Raw genomic sequence first — 23,671 nt, forward strand, 5'->3', positions numbered from 1 at the left:
TAATTGTTTTATTAGTGCTAAAATTCACATTTTTAACTAAGTTCATGAAATATATGAACCTGTTGCCTAAATGAAATTTTGATGTGTAATTTACAGCTCATATTTGCTGTCTCCTAACTCTACTCCTGATTACTTGTTCAACAACTGACTTCCCTTCTCTGTAAACTGAGGTAGAGGCATCCCAAGATCTCTATGTCCTTCCTTTGGGCCTGGTAACTTGAACTTATTGAGGTCAGCTGAGTTCTCTCATTAACTCCTTTATCTTGCGTTTCAAAGGCCTGGTTACTCTTCTTGTTCTCTATCTGAAGATGATTCTCCTTAGAGAAAACACAAACACACACACGCAAAAAAGGGCTCAACAGGTCTACTTTGATTTTTATCTTTGTCCTACCCTAAGGAGCAATCTTGTTATATTTTTCCTTTCTCTTGCCCTCAATATAGGTGGATTGAGTTTAGATTTAAAGCTGCGAGGGGCCTTAGAGGTCATTTAGTCTAACATCCTCATTATACAGATGAAGAAACTCAGCCCTAAGCAGGGGGGACTGATTTGCTCAAGACAATACAGTAAGTGGCAGAGCCAGGTTCAGATATAGCACCTCCAACACCAAATTCAGTATTCCACCACTTTCTGTGTTCTTATTCTTTACAAGCATCAGCTTATTCTGAAGTTAGTGTTCCGGCCAATTTTAGATGACCACTGGGATCAGGACTGAGACTGTGATTTCATTGATATTGGGCACTCTTAAGATAAGCAAATTCTCTTAACAAAAACAGTATGGTATCTTCTCTGAAAGAGGCAGCTAGCTGGCTCAGTGGATAGAGCGCTGGGCCTAGAATTGGGAAGGTCTGAGTTCAAATCTAGCTTCAGACACTTAGTAGCTGTGTGATCCTGGGTAAGTCACCTAATCTCTGTTTGCCTTAATCCACTGGACAAACAAACTATTCTTTGCCAAGAAAATCCCATGAACAGTAAGGGCCAGGGGTGGGGAACCTGCAGCCTCGAGGCTAGATGTGGCCCTCTGGCTCCTCAAGTAAGGTCCTTTGAATGCAAACTTCACAGAACAAACACCCTTAATCAAAAGATTTGCTCTGTAAAACTTACACTCCATCAAAAGGCGACACCCAAAAACCTAGAAGGCCACATGTGGCCTCAAGGTTGCAGGTTCCCCACTCCTGGTATGGTCCATGGGGTTATGAAGAGTTGGACGCAACTAAAACTTAGAGTCTTAGCTACCTTTATCATTGAAAGGTTAAGTGATTTTCCCAGGATGTTTTGGTTTTGAGGCCAGCTTTCTCTTTCCCTTAAGCTACCGTGTCATTTACCCACCTTTGTTTAGATCTGTATTACAGAGCTTTTTAAAATCCAAATTTGTCAATTAATTTCCTGCCTCCTCACTGTAATTATTTGTAGTTACACTACAAGAATTTTACTCAAGCTTATCCCATCTCTCTTGGGCTAACATCCTCTGTGGAATGTCTCTTCTTAAAAATGTTGGTGGTTTTCCACTGTCTACTCTAAACTAGGTCTAAATTTTTAAAGTTGGGATTTAAGGCTCTCCACCACCTTTTTTCAGTCTTACTGACCACCACTCCCATATCCATGCTGTGTGCCCCAGCCAAACTGGTTCATTTGCCGAATCCCACATTTTCTTGCCTTCGTGACAATGCCTTTCTCTATCCATACCAGCAGGAAGAAACCTCACTTTCTTCTGAACTCACCTGGCGTTTTTTGTTTTTCCCAGTACTTATTACAATCTACTGTATACTCTGCTGTGCACATATGTCCTCTTTCCTTCCTTTTATAAGAGTGAGGAACTGTATCCTATGTATCTCTGGGTTTGGCAAATTACATTACACGGTGTTCCCCACATAGGAGATAGTGTTGATGGAACGAATACTCTCTCCACTGTAGGTCTTACCTGTTGGAGTGACTCTGTTGCCCTTGGATGCAGGCATGCCCTGAACAACCAGGGAAAATGGTGAATAGAAGTCAAATAAGAAGATTGTGTGATACTTTCTACTGTTTACTTCAACTGATTTCTAGGCAAATAGTGACCTTTATTAGCAGTGAAATTGTGAGGGGGAAAAATGACATGAAAAAATGACTTCTTTAGAACCACTCTTTCCTGTTCTAAGTATTTAAAAGCAGGTGTCTTCCTCAAGTGATGATGGTTGTAGGTTGTCTTCTTCTTCCTCAGAGTGAAATCCTTGAGTAGTCGGTCATGTATAACTCTTGCACGTATCCTATACTGGCTTTTTAATTGGTACTTTGTCACCTAGAATGAGCAGACGATCCATTTCCATTGAAACACTTCTCCCATTCTTGTGTCATCAAATAATCATAATTTTAAAATTCAGCTATTAGTTAAAATGATTAAGTGAGTAAAAGTATCAATACTGGTAAAATGCCCATGTTCCAAACACAAGCCATTATGATACCCAGCTCAGGTATGACAAATAGTATACAGACTATCATCAGAGGTCCTTGGGCAAGTATCAAGTCATTTGGCCTCTCTAAGCATCATTTACTTCACTTGGAAAAGGAGAGGTAAGGAGATGTTGAACCAGTTGGCTTCTAAGGTCCCTTCCAGTTACATATATACGATTTTATATTTCCATGTCACAAAAACTTTTTTGGATGAGTCAATAAATGAAGTGATCCTGAAATAACTCCATGGGATATCCTCAAAAGCACATTCTCAGTGATGAATTGTACTGTTATTTCCTTCTGTCTTTCTGGCACACTCGTTGGCCTATGAGGACAGTCAATTTTGAGGTAAGAGAATTTCTAAATTTTAAATAATAAAGTCAGGGGTTCTTAACCCTTGGGTTTTATTTTTAAAGAACTTTGATAATTGTATTTCAATACAGTCAGTTTCTTTTGTAATATTATACATTTTATTAATATAAAAACATTCAGAGAAGAGATCTATTTGCTTTAGCAGATTGCCAAAGAGGTCTGTGACACAAAAAAATGTTCCTGACGTAGGTAATGACTCCATTGTCTAGACCACAGATTGTGAGGGGTTTAAACTTCTATCAGCAACGATGCTAGAGTCATAGTTTGAAGCTACAAGAGCTGATTTACCAAAGAGGCACCAAAATTCTTCAGGGACACCCAAAGCTACAAGACATTTGAAGACTTAGTAAGAAACAACTGATTGCTGCAATACACAAAAGTTTATTTTTGAGATTTTTTTCTTTTCTGAAGGCAAAATATAATAGAACTGAACATCAATGTATTTTGTACAACAAAAACTTCTTTTTAATATGAGAACAGACAATCCATGAAGAATTTTTTTTTAAGTCTTAGAACGGCTTCCCTTTAAAAAAAAATCATGCTTTCTCGCGGTCAACAAGGAGTCGGCATGGAAGATATCATGGCAGTCGGGTCGATGCTGGGGGTTTGGGGGGGACAGAGAGGTGGGGAAAGGCAGGGGTGGGAGAGTGTTTCCCTTAGATCCTTGTCAGCTGGTGCCACAGACTGGATGGCAGGATACTTTCTACTTTCTCCATGACGAAATTTAAAGGGGCAAACAAAGTGCTGAGGAACTGTAAAGAAACCAGAGAGACATGAGAGTCAGAAGATAAAACCTCATCCAAGAGCGACGACACACATCTGTACTCTGCACTGTACACCTTCGCAACGTAGGCAGCCTCCCAAGAGAAGCACAGTTTATTTACATTTACGGGGAATGTAAATCATAGGGTGGAGAGTCTGGAGGAAGGAACTTCAGAGGCCAGCTAATCAATTTACACTTGGGAGAACTGAAGCTCATTCAGGTTAAGTGACTTTATCACAGTCATACAGATATTCAGTCTTGGAGGCAAGATTTGAACCCAGGTATTCTAGATTCTAACCACTCCATGAATTATGGTACACTTCCTCATAAGTGGCAGGGCCAGGGTTCAAACCCAGGTCCTCTGACCCCAAATCTGGTGCAAGCCTGGTTGACAGAACTTGCATTACAGCCTTTTGGCTTGGATAGGTGAATGGGTAAAGTGTCTGCAAAAGGACCCTCTGCTCCTCGAACAGCCTGTCACTGCATAGTTCTACCATACCTGTGAGGCAGACAGTGCACGAATATAATAGATGAAGTGACTGGTTCAATGTCCCATGGCTGGTGATAGCTGGGACTAAAACACAGGTCTTCTGCACCCAACTCCCCTATGTCTCACTGCTTAAGTGGGTTTTTTATTGAATACATCAAGGCCCTAGGATTTCACTAATAAGAATATTCTCTCCAATGATAAGGCTGGCAAGCCTGCCTTGACTTATGACTATACACAAAAGGCAAGGTTTATCATACTCTGACCAATCTGCTAATGAGTCTTTCTAAACAGAGTGAGGCTGGGTCCCAGACAATAGGAACACAGTCCAATCAGACTAGTGGTCAGAACCTTTCTCACTTGGATAGCACATGCCAAAGTGTATGCTCCACCAGCATAGTCCTTTAGAACTAAGGGTCACATTACTCCATGATGTGGCTCGTGGACAGTTCTCATATAGAGTTGGGAAAAAAAAAACCAAATGAAACAATAATTTTTTTTTTGGTCTATCTTCTTATAAAACTAAGAATCTATGTTTCAGTGAGAGAATAAGTTCATGTTATATTTTATATCAGGTTTGATCTACCAATTAACTTTTAACTGTTTTTCTAATCTGCCAAACTGACTTAACACCTGCCAAAAAATCAGATCTAATCTACACAATGAAAATAGTGGTACTTGGTTCTGTCAGAGCCATAGCCTATGTCTCATGGGAGGTACCAGGCCACTGCTTGCCAAGACATCCATTTATACTATAATTGCCTCTATCTCCTTACTTTTTATCCATAACTTAGCATTAATTCCTCATAACTATACGTAGCAGAGTAAATTGGGACAGAGTATTCAAGAAAACATTTGATAGTCTAGGTAAATATATTTGGCTCATTTCTAGTTAGTTCTGCAAGTTCTGAGGGCTTAGCAGAAAAGCATAGTGTATATAGAGAAGTTTCTGATAACCATGTAATCACTCTGTGCTGAAATTCAATTCAACATTTGTGCCCACTTTGTACAAGGACAACATGCTGTGTAGTACAAAGACAAACACACTGAAATTAGCTGATCCATGGCACATTTGTGTTTAGGAACTTGGGTTCCCAAGTACTGCAACGGGTGCTTTACCCTCAAAATTCTGAGATGCCACATCATGAGTCATTTTAAGAGAAGTGCTTTAAAACCTACAGGCAGAGGAATGAGTCACAGAGTGAGCACAGGGACGACTATTGAGTCTGACTGCAGTAATGGTTATCCTGAGGGACAATCCTTCCAACATCATAAACACAATAAGGAGAAATCTGGAAAACAAAATTACCGGTGATTTCTGTAAAATTCCACTTTTGCCTACAAGATGACACTATGTGATTGGAGAATGGGTTGAAAGACCAGGGAATATTTGGTCTGGGGAAAATCTAGAGTGGAAATGAAGTCTTTTGGTATCTAATGGGTAGTCAGATGGAAGCACAACAGGTTGCCTGTGACACATGACTAATGATGACTCACATGCGAAAAATGTCATTAAAGATGCCATCAATGACACGACATGTAATCATGATACCAATGACATGTAAGATGGCAAAGGGGAGCAGGCTGGACATGTAGGCAGGGAAAGATTAAGAGTCTGAGTGTTGTATTGGTTTTTAATGAAATATTAAAAGACTCAGAGGAAGCACTCCAGTAATCATTTTGAAACTCAAGATAAATGATGAACTGATAGGAGAGTATCTGGCTCTCTTGCATCAGTTGAAGTTGCCCAGCCCAGATGAACAGCCTCTTAGACTATTAAAACAACTGGTAGATATGATTGTTGCATTACTATTGTTGGTTGTTGGGAGATTGTGGGGAGCAAGAAAGATGATATCCTGATTGTTTCAGAGGTGAAGGAGCAGTCTATGCACTCTAGCCAAATCTGTTAGCCTTAGATTGCTACAAAACTCTAAAACACTGAAGGTATAATTTATAGCATTTAGTAAAAAAAAATGTTACCAAAAACCAGTATGGCTTCATCAAGAATAACCAGTCAGACTGTCACTCATTTAATACACTTTTCTACTTGCACTGGATTATTGGACTGGTCAATCAGAAGAAGGTTGTAGGTTTTTGGTTTTTTACCTAGATTTTAGTGAAGTATTTGGTAAAACTTTATGTGCTAGCTTAGGAGACAAGATAAAAAGATGACAGTATCACTAGATGATTTGGGACTGGATGATCTGATCCAAAGAACAGTCAATCAATTTGTTGGTAACAGCTTAGAAGATTCAAGTGTCCCAGGGACTTGTCCTTGGTCCTTTGATGTTTACCATTTTTATAATGACATAGATGAAGGTGAAGATGGTATGCTTCCTGAACCTGAAGACAGCATAAAGCTGAGAGGGGAGAGATAAAATGGAAGATGACAGGATCCCCAAAACATAAGCAAATGAAATATAACAGAGGCAAATGCAAAGTTTTAAGTGGGTGTCCATTATGATATTTGGATGTAATGAAATACTGAGCTATAAAAACTATTATGAATAATTCTGACAAACTTGGGAATGCTACTAGGTACTAACGCAAAGCAAACTACATTGAACCAAACCAATAATTCATATAATGTCCAGAATAATGTAAAGTAAAAAAACAAACAGAAGGCTTTGAAATTCTGATCAATCCAGTGATGAATGATGACTTCATACAACTGACTGGTAGTGAAGCATGTCTCTTACCTCTTAGCATAGAGGTAGACTTGAAGTATGAAATTAAGCATACATTTTCAGACTTGGCTGACAACTTGATTTTGGCTACATGGCTAATTCCACGGGAGGGTTCCATTCAGAAGGGGAGGGAGTCATAAGGAATTGACAATGATGACAAAACACATACACACACACACACACACACAGGCTTTTTTTAAAGAAGCAGCAGCAAATAAAAATTCTATACTTAAATTAGAAAAACAAACACCCAAATTCAGGATGAGGGAAGACATATATAAACGTGAAAAAGACCTAGGCATTTTAGTGGACTGTGAATCTGAAATGAATAAGCAATCAAATTAATTCTATCCTAGATTATCCTGAGAACTGCAGTGTGCAGAATGATAGAGGCGATATTGCCATTCAGCTACATCCTAGTCTGACTGAATGAGGAGCATTGTATTCTATTCTAGGCACCACATTTTAGGAAGGGCATTGGCAAGCTAGAGTGCTTTCTTAGCTGGGAAACCATGATGATAAATTGACTGAAGAACATGCCATGTGTGGAAGAACTGATGAAACTGGGAATGGTTAAGTCCAGAGAAGAAAAGACTTGGGATAGACAGGATAACAGTCTTCAAAGACCTGATGGTTGGCATGAGGAAGGAGAACTATACTTGTTCTGCTTGGGCCTTTGCTGTAGAGGACAGATCTAGGAGCAATGGGTAATGGTGCAGAGACACAGATTGTGGCTTGATGGCAAAATAAGCTTTCCAATGATTACAATTGGCCCAAACTGGAATAAAGTGTTTTGGGAAACGGTGATTGATTTCCTCAGTGGAGCTTTTTAAGCCGAGGCTCATTGCATACTTATTAGAGATATTAAGAGAATTTTTTTTAAATTAAAGCATAAGTTGGACTAGATGACCTCTGCAGAGCTTTCTTCTAGAATTCTCTGTATTAGGTAGATGCACTATGAGGATTTATGGAAGGAGATGGAGAAGAATCACATAGCATGACAAGTTATTAGGTTGCGATCTGTACTAGTGAAGTGAGTACCCACCATGATGAAATCAAAGACCCACTGAAGTAGGGGAAGACACGTTAGTTTTTTTTCCTATTTGTTCTAAAAGTAGAGTCAGGAACAATGAGTGAAATTTTCAGAGAAGTGGATCTTAGCTCATTGTTAAGAGTAAAACTTAACTAGAGCTGTTCAAAAGTAGAAATACTGAGCTCCCTCTTCATGGGTAGTTTTCAATTAGAGGATAGATATTGTTCACTGGATCCTTTTCTCAGGTACAGATCTCTGATTAAATAAACTCAAAGGTTCTTTCTAACTTGCAGTTCTGTCATTACAAGACAAGGCTGTATAGCAACTGGCTCAGAAATTTCAACAGGAGGGGTGGGGGGTGGAAGTGGGTAAATGAGTTGGCCCTGTTTATGAAGCTGCCTCATGCCACCCCAGAGGCTTACAAAGAATTACTAAATTTTCACCTCAGTATACTGATGAACTGCTAGACCAATGGGCTTCAGTGCAAGGCATCACAATATTTACACTCACCAAAGTATGGTTTAGGGAACCACAAATGAGGTGACAGGAAGATGAGACTAAAAAATTTCTTAGTAAGAAATAAATTTTTCCCATTCTTGAAGTCCTCCTTAAAGGATGAACTAGCATGCCATGTAATATTTGAAATCTAGAGGTAGATTTTAGAGAATATCATACAGTCGAAATTCTGCATTTTACCAATAAAAAGAGGTAAGGACTAAGTATAGATCTGAGAGGTTCTTTGCCCCAAAGTCATGATGGATAAGGAACAAGTAATTAGTGAAGAAACGTACTGAACCCGGGTTTTCTAACTCCAAATGTCACTCTACTATGCTGCGTCTGTGAATATGCTCATGTTTTACAATCAACCAATGTTTCTGGACTCAATTAACAAAGGAAAAAAAGCAGCTTCATTTATAGTCTTAGGAAAATTACCTACAAAGTTACGCTTGAATTAAGTACAACAGATCACCCTCCTGGGCCTGGGAAACAGCTCATCTATCTCAACATGCAAAATTTCTGTTCAGACGCCAGAGACCCATTCATCAGGTCTCCAACTGAAACTCCTAACAATTAAATCGGTGTTTCAAGGTGAGAAAACAGCAACTGAAATAATAATAACATAAAAAAGGGAGAGTGATACTTCAGTCATCTGAGTCTCATTTCCCTGCAATTCCATTATCTCCAAGAAGGTCAACATGCATCATTAACATTTGAAATGCCCTCACTTATCTGAAGCTCCAGGTGCCCTATAGCTATGGGACAATTGACATTTCTCTGTAATCAATATCTGACTTCAAAGAGGCTCTGGCCTATAGCTGAAGGAGAGAGGCTCGAGTTGGGGGTAGGGTGGGGGTGGGAGGCAGTGCTCAGTCTCAGGACAGAGAACATAAGAAACAGAGCCAGGACACTTGAAAGAAGAGAGGGTCAGAATGCTGACCTTCCCACATTCTGTGTGAGCCCGGGCCTGGAATGATAACTTATTTATATGAGGACCCTTATCTTAGTAACCAAACATAAGATGGGCGAGAGTTTTAAGTCGCAGAGGTGGATAGTCTCTTCCCCTCCCCCCTTTTAAAAACAGCTAAATGCCTTTAATTGTACTATTTCACAATAACAACACACCTCTTTTGGTTTTTCTAACATCAACAGTCAACAGAGCGACATGTTTGTGGACAGAAAAACATATAAACACACTGGACATTTCTTAAGTTCAACACAACTCATGGGGTGGTATATAGGTAGTCGTTCAATCTCATTTGCGCTTACAAAATGACATTATCCCAAGGGCATTATCTATGTCCAAACTGAGAAAATCATTTTCACAAGCTGAAAATGCTTGCAAACAGCCCAGAGGGCAGCAGTGATAACCTGTGGGGAGTGTCTGAGGAGTCTGATGAGGTGACGGGGTGATGAATGTGAAGAAGACATGGGGGGCAGGGTGGGGAACAGAAGTGAGATTGTGCTCATCTCATCCAGGCAATCCATCTTCAGTTTCCACGAAGTCCCTTCTTACATAGTGGAATCTGCTAAACCTTAATGGCGGGTAAGATGAATGTGACCTCTGGATTTAGTGTCAGGGCTAACATAAAACAATAACAAACAACAATAATTTCCAGTCCTAAAGAGTTGAACAAATGATGACCCGTGCATGAAATATCAGCACAGAACCCTAAATTCAACTCAACCCAATTAGATTCATTTATTAAGCACTTACTATGTGCGAGAAACTATGCTAGATAATGAGGATACAATGATGAAAGAAGACACAGTCCCTGCCACCAAGGAGCTTACAATCTGATTTATATTTCATAAAATTTATCAATTCATTTATCTAGACATAAAATCAAGGCTCCTGAAAGTTGAAAAAGGAGAGATGTAGTTGGTATGAAGTCTACAATGGATAGTACTCTAAGACACTGGAGGGATAGCTGTGTATGCAAGATATGGTGGTGCTCCTCTTGGCAAGGGCACTATCGTGTCTCCAGGTTTACTTCTTGCTTTCCCCTCTTAGCCCAACCAAAACAGACAATCCGACGAGAGTCTGAAGTTAAGCTTTTTCATGGGTAACAACCGTTTTGAACAGGAGAGGCTGATTTGCATCGTAGCCAGGCCATTTACAACAGGGTTGGATGTTACTCAAATTGCAACTCACACTAAATCAAGGTCTTTGTGAAACATGTTATCTTAATAGAACAAATTCAAAGACAAACCTTTTTTGAATAAGTCTTTTGATTTGTGGGGTTTGGGGAGGGGAGGGTTTGAGGTGTGAAAAGACGACACCGAGAAGGGTGTAGTGAAAAGAATGCTGGATCTGGAGTCAAAGATCCTGGGTTAGAATCCCAGCTTTGCCACTCTACGTGCATGGACAAGTCTTTTAACTTGTCTGGATCTCAGTCTCTTCCACTTTAAATTGAATGTTGGACTAGATCTCTGCTAGATCAGTCCTGAACCTGATGAGGATGATCTAGCGTGACACAAATATATCCTGATTTTAACTTTCACTAATTGGATTTTAATCTCTGTAGAACTTAAGTGACTTGTTTGTGGCTAGGCTGAAAATGGAAGGAAGTTTTGATAGATAATAGGACATAAATAAACTGGAGGGTGTTTAGAGGAGTGTGAAGGGTTTATAAACCATGTCCTATGAGAAACAGCTGAAGGCTCTGGGGACATCTTTGTTTGGAGAAGAGAAGAAAGGGGAATGATGGCTGCCTTCAAATACCTAAAGGGCTATTACGTGAAAGAGAAAAGACTTCTGTGTTACTTCATGGGGCTGAAGGAGGATCAATGGCTGGAAATAACAGGGAAATAAATTTTGAAAAACTTTCTAGGTATTAGAGCTGTCCAACAGATTAGGCAGCCTTGTGAAGTAGTGAGTTCTCTTACTGGAAGTGGTTAAGCTGAGACTCAGATACCATATGTCAGAGATATAGAAGGGATTCTTGTACTGGTGAAAGGATTTTACTAAAGGAGCTCTAAGGTCCATTCCAGTTTCCAAGATTTTATGATTTCAGTTATCATTGGGAGCAGGGGCATTTGATTTAAGTACTGATTTTTATAAGAACCAACACAAACGCAGCTAAAATGAGCTACACCACTCCTGCATCTCCCCCAACCCCTCCACCATTCAAGCTGGTAACCAGGCTGATTAAAAAAATCAGCCTGTGAAAGGTAGAAATACACCCCCTCTCCAACTTTTTTTTTTAAACCTTGTCTATCTTGAAATTTAAAGAGAGAACCAGAGAAACCCAAACCCCATGGCAATAACGTGTTTTCTTACTTCTTCTGTTTGATAATCATCTGTGTGTGAATCTGCAAAACCACTCCTTCCAGCCCATGTTGTCTAAATGATCAAATGACCTAATGAAAAGCATTTTCTACAAGGACAGCCACTGATGTGTTTTTGTGCTGTCACTAGAGATCGCCCAAGTCACTAAGTGACTTACTGGCATTGCCTTTCCCCTTTGAATGGCCCTACCAGCTTAATAATAGTCTGGGTTGCATGTGAGCCCATGAGTGGATGGTACACTTCTGCACTTCCCTTCAATTCATTTCCTCAAACGAGCCAAGGATTTATAGCTTTTTATTTTTAATTTGTCTTCATTAGATTAACTTCAAAAATACAGATTCCATTTACTGAATGGGAGAAGCTACAATATCCTAAGCTTAGAAATGTCATATAATTCAAATGAGATAAACAAAATGGAATGATCAATTGCAGATTCCCTAAGCTTTTGCACAAGTGACATTCAATGCTTAGACTTCTCTGCTACTAAGGAAAATCCAGGCGCTCAAGTCGGCAGTGGCTAGTTCAGGGCCATCTCCATTTCTAAAATGCAGGGTCTTGCTGGCTTCCCCTCTGGGTCACTTTGGCTTTGCTCTCGCTTTCCCTGAGGGCTCCATACTGAAGAGTACTCACAGCTTTTGCGAAGACCCCCATAAGCTCTGGGAACTGATGTGTCAGGAGGGCCAGCATGGCTGTGAAGGAACATAATCCAGCAGTGAAGAGGATAAAGAAAGGAAGCTCCTTCTTTGGATAAACTGACACTTCATGGAAAGCTGCAGAGAAGACACGAATGAACAGTTAGTGTTGACGTGAAATGACTTTGCACAGGGCTCCTAACACACCAGTAGGTGACTGTGGTCTGACAGAGAGGGGGCCCCAGACCTGAATTACCTTAACTTTCTCCCTGTGTGGCTTTGGGCAAGGTCATTTAATTTAGGGGCTTAGTTTATTCATCTGTAAAATGAGAAGGCTGGACGACATGGCCTCTGAGGTCCCTTCAAGCTCTGAAGCTATGAGTCAGGCTCCAATACAAAATGGTGAACCTTGAACCAAATCCTCACTCTAGTCCTGCCTGTACTGTCTCATCAGGTTCTCTCTTTCCTTTCCTCATAGTCCTGGCTGGTCATGGTGTCTTTAATATCCTTCCTCTGTGCTTGGCAAGATTGGTATTAAGTGATAAGTGTTCACCCTCACAACTGAGGTTCCTCCAATTCTGTGTGTGTGTGTATGTGTGTGTGTGTGTGTGTGTGCTTAAAGGGGGATGGAGGGGGATGTGTGTGGGGACAGTGACCTGTGCTAATTCTTTGTATGACTCAATATTCCTTATTTAAAGCATCCTTACCCTGCTTTGTGAACACTGCTCCATACGTCACTTCAGCAAGTATTAAGTGCCCACTATGTACAAAGCGCTTTGTTAAATGTAGGGAACAGAAGGATAAAAAGAGAATTGTGCCTGCTCCCAGGAACATATATTCTACCAGGTAGGGAAGAGAACACAAAATCTATGCACAAAGAGGAAACAGAGCTGATGTGAAGAAGGAAACAACAGGAACAACTAGAAGGGCTGCTTTCTTTTTGTGGAGATGCTCATTTTATTTGGTGTTAGGTTCAGAAGTTTTTTTAAAGAATGTTGGGCTCATGCGACAACTGCTGAATGCAGAAGGCTGACAGAAGGAACTGCTGTTGGCTTGTATGATAAATATTCCTTCCCACCACTAGAAAATCCAGCAGCTGGTGCCCCTGGAGAACTTCTCTCAGATACTAAGCTCCAAACCTATGGGCAAAATAATAAGCTAGTTCTGCATGTGGAATGTTTATGAAGGACTCCTTGGAGTTTTAGTGGCAATCAGCTGAATTTACCGGCAGTTCATCTCCACATTTGCTGTGTCTAGGAGAACCTGGGCTCAATACAGTTGCCTGGCTCATAATTCCAAGGATCTGCTAAAAGCTATTCTCGGGGCCAAGTGGATATTGCTCTCCACAAGGGAATTCTGTTATGGTGTCCCCCCACGTCTTGCTTTGTTTCTTCCTTCTCTGTTCCTTCTGGTTCCTTTGTTCCTTCTGGGTAGAGACAGTAGAATGGGGACCACCACCTCAGTGTCAATAATGAAGCATTACCAGAAGTGGAAACACAATCTGATTATAATTTATGTCACTGGCCAAGGAGATTGAAGATGTAAAGATCTTTTCCTCAACAGCCAATGAATAATAAAGCAGTAAGCTATACATACAGACTAAAGATACCTAATTCCTATACTATGTTTTTCCTTCGGGGATTAATGTATTGGATTTTTAATAGGCAACATGATGGTCTTTACTTAAAATAAAACCCACCACTTTTTCACCTTAAAAAAAAATGCCACAACTCTTTTTCAAGAGGTAGATTCAAATAATCTCATTCACTTGTACAATGTGGGCAAGACTTTTTTTAAGTTTATAAATTATCATTGTTTTAGAGGTTCCTTTCAGAAACATTAGCCTTGCTCTGACTAGCCCATAATTCTATAAGAAGGCAAAAGTAAAACTTAGTTGAAACATTAATATAAGTTTTCTAAAAAACTGTACTCTTACTCTCAAACTCCAGGGAAAGGAGAATATTAGGTTTAGAGTGTTAGACCGTTGTGTACATTCACCGGTAAAAAGATAGCACCTACCAATTTCTTTTTAAAAGAATAAAGAATTTCATATGAGGCATGGTTAAGTAAAGAGTAAGGAACCTTCTGCTACCTCAATATACGATGACAGCAATTAGTTCTGCACCTATACCCCACAACTTGGCCATTTATGACTGGTTCAATCATCTGAAAATCTGCCATATACTCCACCCTCCCATGTTCTAGTATTCTTTTGTATGAAGTGTTTTGTGCATTGTATCTATGAGATATTGCGATAATTGGGGTGATTATAAAGGGTGGGAGAGAGAGAACTTAGCCAAGGTTTGAAGCTTATTATCTGAGAGAGAAAAAATGTCCTAATGCAGACCACATAAAAAGCCTGGAAGTGATAGCTGTACACAGTTTACCCAAAACTGATTTGATAACAATTATTTAGCCCAAATTGTCAAAACAATGTTGTAATACACTAAATTCATAAATAATACTTTCCACATGTGGTATGGGTCACCAGATTGTTTGCCTGTAAAGTCCTTGAGGGCATTATCTGTCTTGTTTGTGTTTCCCCACACTGATGAGGCTGTAAAAGTTCTCAATAAATGTTAAATCAATTAGTCAATCAATCTGATGCACATGGGAAATCCCTCCAACTAAGAGGATTGCATCACCAAAGAAAGCTTACCCTACCTCCATCCTCCCTCTCTGGCAATGATGTCAGGGCATGTAGACCCCATTCTCCCATCCATTACTCATCCATATCCACAACTCTCCCCTTGAGTCAGTGCTTTCTCTTCAAATTAAAAGTCCCTGAAAATGCCATTGTGCATGAAGGATATGCTTTTTAATCTACTCCTGTTTCCCTCTATGGATCCCTTCTGACTCCTATCTGCAGTTTATACCAAACCATACTGAACACATCCGGACACCCAATAAATGGCAAATATTTTTGCTTTAGCTCTTTTTTTCCTCGGGTTCTGTCCTCTGAAGAATATGGAGAGATCTGGTGAAAACCACTAGCCAGTTACTGCAAGCCCATCCATTCACTGAACCCATTGGAAGATCATTGAGTTACACGAACAGGAACGGCTAATGGAAAGGAATGCTAAAACTTCTATCACCCCACTCCCCCGCCCTGCTCTAGGCCTGGCTGCAAAAGCCATGTTGGTTCAAGTCAGTAGCTTGGCACAGAATTCAATGAACACTTACATGGAAGCAGCTCCCTGTCTGCAGTTTCTGTACAGATTGGATAAGGGTAAAAAAGATGCCCTTTTTCCAAGGGATAAGGGATCATCCTGAAAGCTGAAAAGAGAAACAACAACAACTTATTACAGGCTCAACATTCACTTTACGGCTTCATGATTTCAAGGAGTTTGGGGCATTTTTAGACTTTGGAGAACTACCCCAAACAATGTTGAACCTACGTGAACTCTGATCCCGAGAGCAGAGAAAGCGGGCAATGATGGTTTTGATCTATTACTCACACATTAATCTCACAGTTCATGTTGTGGGCGTATCTCACAAACTGGGGTTGGGGGGAGGGGAAACCATCAATAATAATGACCTGAGCCATCATCTACGAAATATTCAAAAAATGTTATGAGCGCTGACCCAAGAATTCAATTGGTAGTAAAGCGCCACAAGAACATAAATCTGAATTGATTCATTTGGAACATGTTACAAATGTAAAAATATGAAAGGCATTTTAACATAACTTTTTCTAAATGTGTCCAAGTGGAATAAATTTTCAACCAGGATGGATTTAAAGGAAAAAAAAAAACCTCAAAAAATGCAGGATGGAGGGGGCATTTTTTTGCGCTTATGAAACTTTTAAATCTTCAAAATCATGTGAAAAATAATGGATCGAGAGAGAGAGAGAGATTGATTATCTGCATTTTGATGATGTCAGGCCACCTGAATTATGCTCTTGTGGCTTATGATAACATAGACCCCGAGACTGAATTATGACTTTCCAATCAATCCATCCTTTCCTATTATCATGGATGTTATTCTCACTGTCATAATGTCATCAGCACGTTAGTCTCACTGTTCCTATGAACAGCATTCATTGAGGTGATTTTTCCTTAGCAGATGTCTTTTAACTACAATCCCCTGTCAATGGAGAACACAAGACATGGAAGGCAGTCTAACAACAATTCGCCCTTCCACATGCTTGCTTGTATGTGGCAGTGGGGAAAGATGGCTACATACATATAAAGCATGATTTTCATTTGCAAAGACTGTGTTTAAAGTAATTGTAGTTACATCCTAAGCTATGTAATTACCTATCCCATCTCAAAATGCTGTCAATGTCCATATTTATCTCTTGCATACTTATTGCCAACAGGACTAAGAAATGCAAAATGTTCTCCCTCACAAGAAATGACAAGGTTCCATTGTAACCAGCTTCAGTGCACATATGGTATTTATTCTGGTGTCTGAATATTATTTAAAAGTAAAAACATTATGTATGTGATTCCAGCATTTGGAATGCAGTCCATCTACACCACAGTGGTATCACTCTGAGGTTACAGCACACTGCCACAGAGAATATAAATCACAACAAACCCAGGATTAGAACAGAGCCAGTTTGCTGGGGTAAAAATGTTATCAATTTTCTTCTAGTAACAGAAACCTCTTAAACAGAGATTAAAACATTAAAAACACTCCAGGCCTCAGAGCTTCTTAAATGAAAGGCTCACCCTAGTTCAATCAGATTTTTTTAAAAAAAATTTCACACAAGGAAAGATGACTTTTGCTGGAATGTATATGAAGAATGTATATGAAAGAGGTGTCTCTAAGCAGGTTGTTAGCACGACCACTAGAAAGAACCAAACTTTCTAAATGTAACTAACCCCCCTTTTTGGGGAGTAAGGGGTTAGAAGTTGGGATAGGCATAGGACTTGTATTACTCTTTTACATGATACACTAAAATCTCTTTCAGGAAGCAATGAACTGAAATTTCAAACTACAATATGGTACAGTTTTAATACAATTTCCCATAAATGATGAATGCTGAGACAGCATCTCAAAAACGTGGAAAAACCTACGTGGAGAAGGTGCTTGAAATCCAGGTTCTGTACGTTCACATTAAAAAATAATAACAAAGTTACTATAATTAAGCACTTATTATACAGTTCATGTGATGTAAACCTTCTACATTCAAGGTGGTTATAAATGTGAATTTAAATTTCATCCACAGTTGAAACTGGATTTCCACTTCAGGGAGCCATTTTAAAAATGAAGTATGGAAATGCAAGGCCTTGAGAGTGTTAAACCTTAAAAAATCCAGCGGTTTGTTGGTGCCTTTTCAGTGTTCTGTGCCAAACATCTTTTCTTTTGGTATTTGGCATAAATACTGAACTTGCATATCAAGTTAGTCTTTTTCTTGTTCTAAACTGTTTTGCTTGGGAAGGAGGCAGGGATGAGTAGGGAAGAGGTCAGAGCCTTTTGTAGTACACAGCTATGCATTCAAAGTGTGCATGTTTATATGTATGGGTGTATTTTTCCATGACTATAAATGCTTTGTGGAGCTCTTATGGCCTCTTGTCAGTTGTCATCTGCTTGAAGTCCATTAAGTAACATTAAGACTTTTGGCTGCACTAAACAAAAACAAATACAAAAAAATATTTTTCGGACTGGAATTCTATCCCTTACCCACCCTGTTGTGCTTAGGTTTAAAAATGTGTGAGATAAGTCCTGGAGATCTGTAAGACAGCTGGATAATAGGTACTGCATGAACTATTCCAGCCTTAACTAGTTTGTTTTCATTTCAGACAGGATGCTCCTCCATCATGTTGGATAGAAAGTGTCCTTTCCCAAATGGCATTCAGCCAAGCCTCCAGTCACTGTTCAAGCACTGGGATATGCCAATTTGGGGATATAAATAGCCCTGGAGTTATTATATGTAGAAAAAAAAGTAATTTGTGCAACTCTTTTTTAGTAGTTAGTGTTATGGCCCATGCTCTGGTTATGGGAGCTGTGAAAACCCACATCTATCCCTTCCTCTGTTTTCCCATATGGCGGCTACTACTGAGGACTCAGAATTATGTAGTTTGGATATATTATCTGTCAAGTTTCTGTCAGCATTACCCTTGGAAATGGAATTACTCTGTGGGGAGGGCATTAGAATCCTACTAGGGGAGGAATAAAGGCCTTTGCAAACCTCCACAGCCCTCTGTTTTACCTGTGCTCCCCAGTGTAGCAACTCTCCCACTTGAGTGATCTCTACTCAGAAATATCCACAAAACATCTGGGGATCCACAGCCAGACATACCCACAAACCAATAAATCTCCAGGGACCTGCACGCACCCAGATATTCTCACAACCTACTGAAACCTAATACCTATATGGCTCTGGGCGAGTCAAAATCTCTTTTGGGTTTTCAGTAAAACGAAGGGGTCTGATCAGATGGACTCTGAGCTATCTTCTAGCTCTAAATCTATGAATGTATTCCCTCTTACTCATGCTACACATCACAGGCCTTCACTGAATCAATCATTCAGACCATAAAATTAACTCTTCCATCTGTGCACACTCCAACTCGGCTCTCAACATTCCATCTGAACATGCAGGAGATGGCTTTTTGAACCTTCCAACCATGCTGATGATCTGCAGAACATCCTCTTGTGTATAGCTTTTTAGCAGAGGAGTAAACTATTATAATCAATTAGGCCTTTTTCAAGCAGTATACAAAGGTACCAAGTATTTAGAATTTATCAGTTAGACATATCTACAGCTGTTCCATAAGCAACTATAAGAAAATACATTTCTGAAAAACCTAAAGTGGCACAGTAGAGAGTGTAACAGGCTTGGAGTCAGGAATACTCATCTTCCTGAGGTCTCACCTGGTCGCAGACACTTTCTAGCTGTGTGACCTTGGACAAGTCACTTAACACCGTTTGCCTCATTTTCTCATTTGTAAAATGAATTGTGGAAGGAAATGGCAAACCACTCCAGTACTTTGCCAGAAAAAACCCCAAAAACAAATGGGGTCACAAAGAGTTGGACATGACTGAACTCAACAATTCCGTGTGGTTTTTCATTCCTATCAACTAGCATTTATTAAGTATATACTAGGGGCCAGGCACTTCGCTGAGGATACCAAGAAAGGCAAAAAACAGTCCCAGGTCTCAAGGAGATTATAGTCTAATGGCAGAGAAAACTTGCTAACAATTATGTACCAACTAGCAACTACTGATTTAACTCTACACTCTTCAATTTAGGTCTAGACTTTTAAAATATTTTTTAAGGACCTGATGCCAACACATCTTATAGGTAGGAAACTAAAGTGACTTGTCCAAATGATTCAATGATTGCAGAGCAAGGATAATAGAAAATTTAACCTTTAAATGAGTTATCCATCTGTTGCTAAATGAATTTCAGTTATTATGAATGGGTAATGGGAAACCTAAAAGAAAAAAGGACTCCTAATAAATAAGTGTATAGTGTATGCAGGGGCCGTCTGTTGGGGTAAGGAGGCTACTGGCAATGAACTAAATTGATCATTTTTTTTTAACCAAAGTCACAAAATTGGAGGAAAGACTTATTTTTATAAACTTTTAATGTTTCAGTTTTAATGTTCAGTTGGAGTTAACAAATGAGTGTCATTTACCATCAAATTCAGACACAATAAATGAAAATCAGAATTTCATATTATCAAAACTGGGTCATTTTTTTCCCATTCAAAGGAAAATCCATTTTTTTTTAAAGGAAATGAATGTTTGGTCCTTTCATGACATCTTTTCCCTTCTGTTAAGAAACCCCCAACAAAAACCTCAAGATCAACATACTTTAATGAAGTCTCAGAATTTCCCAAAAGGAAAGTAAGACTATGTCCCACTTGGTCCAATGAAAAAAAAAAAGAAACAAAGGAAGGCTAAGTGAATTGACCCAAGGTCAAATACTAGCCTTTGGAGAATAAGGAACTAGAAACCAGATCTCCAAAATCCAAGTTCAGTTTTCTGGCCATCAGACGACAGTGCCATTATATAAATAAAGGAAATACTATAAAAATAAAGCTCTGAACAGATGAAGTATTAGGGAGATAATAGTTTATCGGCATTAGAACCTGGTAAATTGGGCAAAGAGGGTGGCACATTTGAAGGAGGGCTTCATGAGGTATAATCCCACTTTAAATGGAAGCCACTACAAATGGGATTTCTCATTTATGTAAATTCTTTATAGACCATATAGTCTGGTCACACTTGCAATGGTGTGTGTATGAGGATAACCAGAGCCTAGAATGTTTAAAATGAGTATAATTCAGATAAGGTGGCAGCTGCTTAATGAACTAAGTTACATTGTAAAAACACAGCATAAAATTTTTATAAATAAAACATTTCTTTCCTTCGTGATTATGCAGACTTTGAGGAACATATTGTGTAATTTCAGAGGCCGGGGCAGTGATGAATCAAACATTTCTGGAAACCTCTGAAATGTTGATATATTTGTGGTGGAGAACTGAGATTTGAAAGGGAAAAAAAACCCATCTGCTTCAAACCCATGCAATTTCAGTCATGCATCAGCTGGACTTTGAAATTTTATTAAAAATGGAAGCTAATCTTCTATCTGATTAATAGGAAATGATTTGATTCCATGGAATGACAGTTATCCCAATGTAATCATTCATTAAGAAAGAAAACCCAAAACCAACCATAACTTGTGACTAGAATCCGAAATCCCCTTCTGGACAGTACATATTTCACCAAAACAATCACTATTATGTGGGAATTTGGGGAAATTTGGTGTGGTTTAAAGAAAAAAAAATCCCCTCTCCTCCCTCCAGTCAAATAAGCCCTTGCTACTCACCTCAAAAATAAAAGCAGCAAAAGGGCATTGTTTCTAAAGGAGAGGTGACATTATTTGGGCTAAAAATGAGTTTTCTGCATCCGAAGCAAGAGATGTCAAAATACACCACCAAGTGGTTGATTGGATGAACTGCAGCTTCCTTTAGCTCCCCCAAAAGGAAAAAACCACCTGCAAGTAACTAGTGCAAGTTCCAAGAAGGGCCCAGAAGGCATCATGGGACCCTCTGACATGAAAGGAGAACCACACATGTGCTTCAACTGATCTTAAAGGAAACTTGGGATCTCCCAGCTTCCTAAGATGGTGCACAGAAGGGACCAGTTTCACTGAATTTTCCTCATTACTGGAGGGAACTTAGTTGAGCTAGATATTAATTAGGTAGGGAAGCCCAAAGACAGTAATTCAGGTACACGCTAGATTGCCTGGTATACGGATAGCTGTTTTAAAAATAAACTGTAGAACTCTCTTAAGGTGCCTTTGGGAACAGCCTTTTAAATGAAAATTCAAGATCACATTCATTTATTCAACAAACATTTAAGTCCCAATATGCATAAAGCATTGTGCCAACTATTACTGAAGATACAAAAAATAAAACAAGGCGTGGTTACTGCCCTCAGGGAGCTCACAGTCTAGGTGAAATCATTTCATGTTGAATACATTTTAAAACAAGTGTTTTCTAGCAGTTCGTTTTTATCTAAGGCTTTATATCTAATGTCTTATTTGATCTTTACACCAACCCAATAAAGAAGGGTTACCATATTATTCATAATATTACCATATTATGAATAAGGAAACTGAATTTGAGAGAGATGAAAATGACCTGTCCACATTTATGAAGGTTTATGGCAACACCAAAATAGGAACATCAGTCTTCCTCCACCAAAGCCAGTGGTCATTCTGCCTCTGCCATGTCAAGCAACAGCATCATTTCTACTGCTGAATTCTGCAAATAAAGGTATTTGAAGTCCCCTTGGGCTATGTTACACCTCAAATACAGCAGGGTCATAAGATCATATGTTTAGCAGAGGGTCTTAAGTTGGGGAGTCCCTCAATTTGTTTTTAATGTGTTTTAATAACTATCAATACAGTTCCCTTTGTGATCCTACTTATTTTACGTATTTAAAAACAATCTGAGGAGTCTCTAAGCCTTTACCAATGTACCAAAGGAGTTCATGACGTTAAAAGGTTGAGAACTGATTTAAAGTTAGCATTTATACCAAATAACATGTGTGAAAGTGTTTTAATTACAAAGTGTTATGAAACTATGATTTTAAAATTTTCTAAACTAGTGAACATTTCTCAATTCTTGGTAAAAAAAAATTATTTTCTAAAACTGGAGTCGTTAGATGTAAGAGCAGAATAGGGGAAGTGAGAATTAAGAATTGAAGGATTTTCATAGCAGGCCTGAATTATGTTGCCAAAATGGCCATAAATACCATGGAAAGGGAGGGTGTGGTTATTACCTCTTTTGACTCCAGCCTTAAAGCTTATATACATCTTAGGCTCTCTTAAGTAGCTATTTATAGATTTGTAATTCATAAAATTATCTAATCCCTTGTTTAATAAACTACTGAAGGTACTGATTTCCAGAAGTTAAGGGAGTAGATGCTTTATTTGTCCTGACTTTAACTTGTTTCATTTTCAAAGGGTCTTCTAAATGTGTTGAGATTTGGTGGACAAAGAGGTGTTAACCTAATTGATTCATTTATTTGTCTATTTTATAGGTCTTGATTGCATCTCCTCTCAGTCTTTGCTTTTTCATAACCAACAGTCATAATCTTTCATGTTCTATGGACTCTCAAAAGCTCCTTTCCTGCTAAACCTATCTCTCCAATCGTTTTAAGTTGCCTTCTCTCGTTCCTTCATGTTTTTTTCTTGAGATTCAGTGTCAGGATTGCAAATAGTATTTAAGAAAGGCCTCACAAACATATGTATTATAGAAAAAAGGAAAATGCTTTCTGAAAGGTGGATTACCATTTTCTGTCTGGCTTCTAGTACTACACTTCTTTCTTCTTGAAGAGCCCTAGTATTTTATTCGCCTTTTTGGCTACCCCTGTGGATTGAGACAACATCCTTAAGAAAGAATTGACGATGGCTCCCAGACTCTTTTCTTTGGTCACAAGGATATCAGTTGTCAATTACTGTCAATTACTCCTTGAGAGTATTTTATCAATTTGCAGATGTAACCAGAAACCCCACAAATCGGTGGGTACACAGATGGCATGAGATGGATAGAGAGTGGGGACTTGCATCAGGAAGACCTGAGTTCAAATATGGCCGCAGACATTTACTGGATGTATGACCCTGGGCAAGTCACTCGACTTCTATCTGCCTCAGTTTCCTCACCTATAAAATGTAGACTACAGCTCCTACCTCCCAGGATTTTTGTGAGAATAAAATAGGGTACTATTTATAAAGCCCTTAGCATAATGTCTGCTATATAGTAAGTGCTTAATAAAAACATTCTTCCTTCCTTTCTACACATTTAATCACTTTAAAAGTCACTGGCCATCTCTCTGCCTACCTACAAACAAATCAGTCTGAAGGTTTACTGGAGAGCCAATGACAGGGCTGTTATCTGAATCTCTGCCCTATCCACCTTTTCATCTTTGAATTCTTTCAAGACTTTTAGGTAAATGCTGTAGGCCCAGTGATTTATCCACATTATTCCTGTCAATGTGGCTAAGAAAACTCTAA

General features: G+C 39.1%; 1 protein-coding gene across 3 annotated transcripts in view; it reads right to left on the minus strand.

Annotated features, from left to right (window-relative positions):
* Positions 1-3,161: 3,161 nt before the first annotated feature.
* ST7 (suppression of tumorigenicity 7) overlaps positions 3,162-23,671 on the minus strand; it is a 294,589-nt gene continuing 274,079 nt past the window's right edge. For all 3 annotated transcript variants that reach the window (XM_072652961.1, XM_072652964.1, XM_072652962.1), the window contains exons 13-15: positions 15,376-15,468; positions 12,191-12,330; positions 3,162-3,552 (exon numbers count right to left, since the gene is read on the minus strand). In XM_072652961.1, coding sequence (XP_072509062.1) covers positions 3,457-3,552; positions 12,191-12,330; positions 15,376-15,468 — 329 coding nt within the window. In that variant the 3' untranslated portion in view covers positions 3,162-3,456. The remainder of the gene's footprint in view (positions 3,553-12,190; positions 12,331-15,375; positions 15,469-23,671) is intronic.

This window comes from Notamacropus eugenii, chromosome 3 (genome assembly GCF_028372415.1).
Source record: "Notamacropus eugenii isolate mMacEug1 chromosome 3, mMacEug1.pri_v2, whole genome shotgun sequence".
NCBI classification, from domain to species: domain Eukaryota; kingdom Metazoa; phylum Chordata; class Mammalia; order Diprotodontia; family Macropodidae; genus Notamacropus; species Notamacropus eugenii.